Source organism: Plectropomus leopardus, unplaced genomic scaffold, assembly GCF_008729295.1.
Source record: "Plectropomus leopardus isolate mb unplaced genomic scaffold, YSFRI_Pleo_2.0 unplaced_scaffold19107, whole genome shotgun sequence".
In the NCBI taxonomy this organism is placed as follows: domain Eukaryota; kingdom Metazoa; phylum Chordata; class Actinopteri; order Perciformes; family Serranidae; genus Plectropomus; species Plectropomus leopardus.
In genome coordinates, this window is record NW_024620616.1 from 1 (window position 1) to 4,273 (window position 4,273).

Genomic DNA, 4,273 nt, shown 5'->3' on the forward strand with positions numbered 1-4,273 from the left:
AATATATTACCTTATTATTTACATTGTATTATAATATTACATTATTATGTTAATTTATACCTTTTTGTTCTTTTCTATTTACTAGTGAGACACACAAGTTTATTAATAAAATGCTCAGCTTGGCTCGTTTTGTGAAAATTAATTGTTTGATAATTTAAACCAATTCAAAATTATTTATAAAGCACATTTAAAAAATGACAACAGCGCTGTACTTCGTATTCCTTTTTTTTTCCTCCAAAAATCTGCCACAACCAAGCCACCAAACCAACACAGGAAAACAAATAAAATAAATACATTAAATAATAATGACAATGTTATTAAGAAGAAGATCAAAAAATCAGGAAAAAAATGGAAATAATAACAATAATAAACAACACGGGAAGACACAGACAATATAAAATAAATAAATAACAAAACTAATAACAACACAGGGCAACATAGAGACAATATGACAACAACGTAGTAAGAAAACGGTAAAAGACAAAGAGACAAATATAAAGATTATAAGGAAAACTGGAAAAAAAGGTTGAATCAGAGAGAAACCCTTTTCAGGAAGTAGCAGAAACAGTTTTCAGTTGCAAACATGATTAGATTTTAAAAATATCCTGATTTAATAATTATCACAGTGATGTGGTGAGGTGGGATTTTTACAGCACTAAGTACCATTCAAAATACAGACAGAGTTTTATGTGTATAAGAAAATAACCCTCAAAAGTTGCCAGTGTATTAGGTGTGTGTAGCTAAAGGCGCTCTGCAGTAATTCTTTATGAACTTTTTAACGTTCAACTTTGTAAAAACTGATTTTGACTTCATGGTCATTTTTGGGTTTTTTTGTTTGAGGTAGCGTTGAATTAAAAAGCATTAATATTTAAGAGTATAAATTGGGTAAAACAGTTTAATTTGATAACAGTTCATGCGACTGACAGTTTAAAAAATGTGAGGTTAATCATAACCACGTAATGCAACCTCCACCCCCCCGTCACCTGATAAACGGCTGCAGAGAACCTTCTGGAAAACCGGCCTTGGATGTTATCTTGTGGTGTTAAAAACCTGGAGGACGTTTCGCCACCAGTCAAGGCTGTTATCATAAGTTTGTTAGTTTGTAACTGAATTTTGCAACCGTGACTTCTTACCAAAGAAAAAAAACAAAAACTTGAAGACGCATCTGCAATATAGTCAAAGTATTTTATCAGCAGTCCTCCCCTGCTCCGGGTTAAACTGTCACCATGAATAAGTAACTCCACCTGAATCTGATCAGTCAACAAACTGAGACCCCACCCCCCTCCCACCCCCACCACCTCCTCCTCTTTCCCAAACAACCTTCAGCCAAGGTCACGGCTACATCTGCTGGTATCAGACATGTTGGCAGCTGCGGCCTTAAATCTCGTCCTCCCTCGTTCTGCTGAAATATTTGACATAATGAAGAAATGCTGACTTGAGTTTTGCAATAATTGACTAAACAAAGGCTTCTTCTGTGAAGGAGCTGCACATTTAATGTTAACACTCTGTCCTTAATTTAGCTCTTTTCCTTCCGACTCCTTCCCCAAATCATCCGCCACAACTACAGATTTCTCGTTTTAACCTAATTTATTTTGTTAAATAAGAGTTCTCCTTGCTTTTATGCAACTTTTATCCGTATTATCAGCATGTGCTCACAGATGTTGCAAAACCACCTAAGGTTGCAGCTACCCATTTATTTCATTATACATTAATCTGCCTATAATGTACTGAATTTATCAATCAGTTGTTTATGAAATAGTGAAACATGCAGCATTTCCCAAAGCCCAAGGGGACATCATCAAACATCATTTTTAGTCCAAAAATTCAACACTATTGAGTTTATTATCACGTGTGACAAAGAAAAGCATACAATTGTCACATTTAAGAAGTATTAAACCAGCAAATAATGTTTGGCGGTTGCAGCTGCTGATTAATCATTCCTGTTTGTCCTTGTTTTTATGCTACTTTAAATCAAATAGAGATTCTGTTTCTATCAGTATGTGCTCACAGATGTTGCCAAACCTCCTGGGGCTACAGCTAACAATTCATTTTCTTATACATTAATCTGCCTTTTATTTACTCATTTTATCTATCAATCAATCATTTATAAATAAAATGTCAGAAAACATGCATTATTTCCCAGAGCCCAAGGGGACGTCTTCAAATGGCATGTTTTCAGTCCAAAAATCCAACGCTATTCAGTTTGTTATGTGTGACAAAGAAAAGCATCAAATTCTCACATTTAACAAACATGAAACCAGCGAATAATGTTTGGCAGCCACAGCTGCTGGTTAATCATTCCTGTATTTTAACCGATTTTTTTAATTATTATTTTTGTATTTAAAAACATTTTAACTGAATCCTGAGCTTGCAAATTTTAACTGTAGTTGCATGAAAGTTGTCATTGCTTTTATGCAACATCAAATCATATTTATTTTATATTTGTTTGGCTTTTTTAGATAATAGTTGATCGTAAGCTGTGTAATTTTTCTTAGCCTCAGAAGATGTCCTTGTTGTAACACAAGTGTTCAGTTAAGACAGCCCTCTTGTGGTTTTATCGGGTTGTTACAGCACATATTGACTTTTTTTTTCAGTGGTGTAACATATACTATAATAGTATAATTTCCTCCTTTTGTTGTCACTTTTCAGGCCTTCAGAAAATTCCTGCCCTTGTTTGACCGAGTGCTGGTGGAGCGCTTTACCGCAGAGACGGTAACGAAGGGGGGCATCATGCTGCCGGAGAAGTCTCAAGGCAAAGTGCTGCAGGCCACAGTGGTGGCAGTCGGACCCGGCTCTGTCAACCAGGTGAGATGACCCGTTTCTGCCCAGAACTGGAGCTTGTTTTCTGGGGGAAAATATTAGGGATGCAGGCATATCGCAGGGTTTGTATAGTAATGAAAAGTCATGGAATCTGCAAATGTTAAGTTTTGGAAAACTAAAAATTCCCTGAAAGTTTTGTAAAAGTCATGGAATTTTGTTGCACAAACCTTTATAATAATACATGATGTATTTAAGAAGTGTCGGAAATTTGAAAATCCAGTGATAATTTTTATTTTTACAGTTTCTGGCTGTGATAAATGGTGTCTTTTTTTTATCATGTTTACAGAAAACATGTCTTCCAAACCAGCAGGTCGAAAGGCATGTTTTTTTAAAAATCAGCAAAAACTTTTAAAGTCTTAAAACCAAAAAAAAGACATTTTTTCCCCAAAAATCAGCAAAAACAAATTAAAGGGAAAAAAGACCAAACCATTTCTTATTTAAAAATTGCCAAAGATTTATGAAAAAAAGAAAAAAAATTGCGCTGAAAAAAAATCACAACAAATCTTTTAAGAAAAATAAATATCGCAAAAGCTTTTCTTTAAAAATCATCTAAGTTTTAAAGGAAAACAATCAATTCTTTCTTTAACAATCAGCAGTTGAATACAAAATACAGCCATGTTAAGTTGTATGCCCCTCGCCTTAAGCCAAAATAAAAAATAGAAATCAACCCCCAATGCTTAAAAAAATTGCCTAATTTATTTGGTTTTTTTAAAATAAATTCAAATATAATTTATATTTTAAAAAGCTATTATATAGTAATGAACAAGAAATTCTATGGTGTATTGATGGTACTTTTGCCTTGACGTCATGGAAATTTATTGGAAAAATGTGTAAGAATGCTGATATTTGATATGAGGAATAAAAGGTTTTACAGTTGATATTTTCCCTTATTTTTTTCTAGAAAGGGAACTTGCAGCCGGTCAGTGTGAAGGTCGGAGAGAAAGTCCTCCTGCCAGAGTACGGTGGAACTAAAGTCAGTCTGGACGACAAGGTGAAGCACCGTTTCAGCCGAGTCTCTTAAGATTTGTTTCCTCTTGTGCCTTCCTTGTTTACATGTTTTTATTCTGTCCTCCAGGAATATTTCCTGTTCCGTGACGGAGATATCCTCGGTAAATACGTCGATTGAGTCGTCATAGTTTTGTCGCTGTAGATCATGTCCAGTCCCTGTCATCATCCCCGGAGAGAAGAAATTAAGTTGCCTCTTTCATGTCTGTTTTTCTTTTCTTTTTTCTATATTATTGCAATTGTAAATAATTCTAATCACATTTTGTTACAATAATAAAGGTGAACTGTCGATTGTTGTGTTTTTGTCTCGTTATTCTGTTGCTGAAAATAGTCAGCGGTTTATACTCATATACTCATAGATATCCTAAAGTCAAGTCAAACATATGTTATTGACATGGAGGCTGCAGGGCACACCTGTGTAGTGATGAAGAAAAGACAAGTGCTCACT

At 34.6% G+C, this 4,273-nt stretch overlaps 1 protein-coding gene across 1 annotated transcript; it reads left to right on the forward strand.

Moving 5' to 3' along the window:
• Nucleotides 1–2,643: 2,643 nt before the first annotated feature.
• hspe1 (heat shock 10 protein 1) lies at nt 2,644–4,114 on the forward strand (the record flags this gene model as incomplete). Its single annotated transcript, XM_042515378.1, has 3 exons — nt 2,644–2,805; nt 3,722–3,811; nt 3,896–4,114. Coding segments are annotated over 3 exons (303 nt in total), but the record flags the coding sequence as incomplete, so codon positions are not given.
• Between the last annotated feature and the right edge of the window lie 159 nt (nt 4,115–4,273).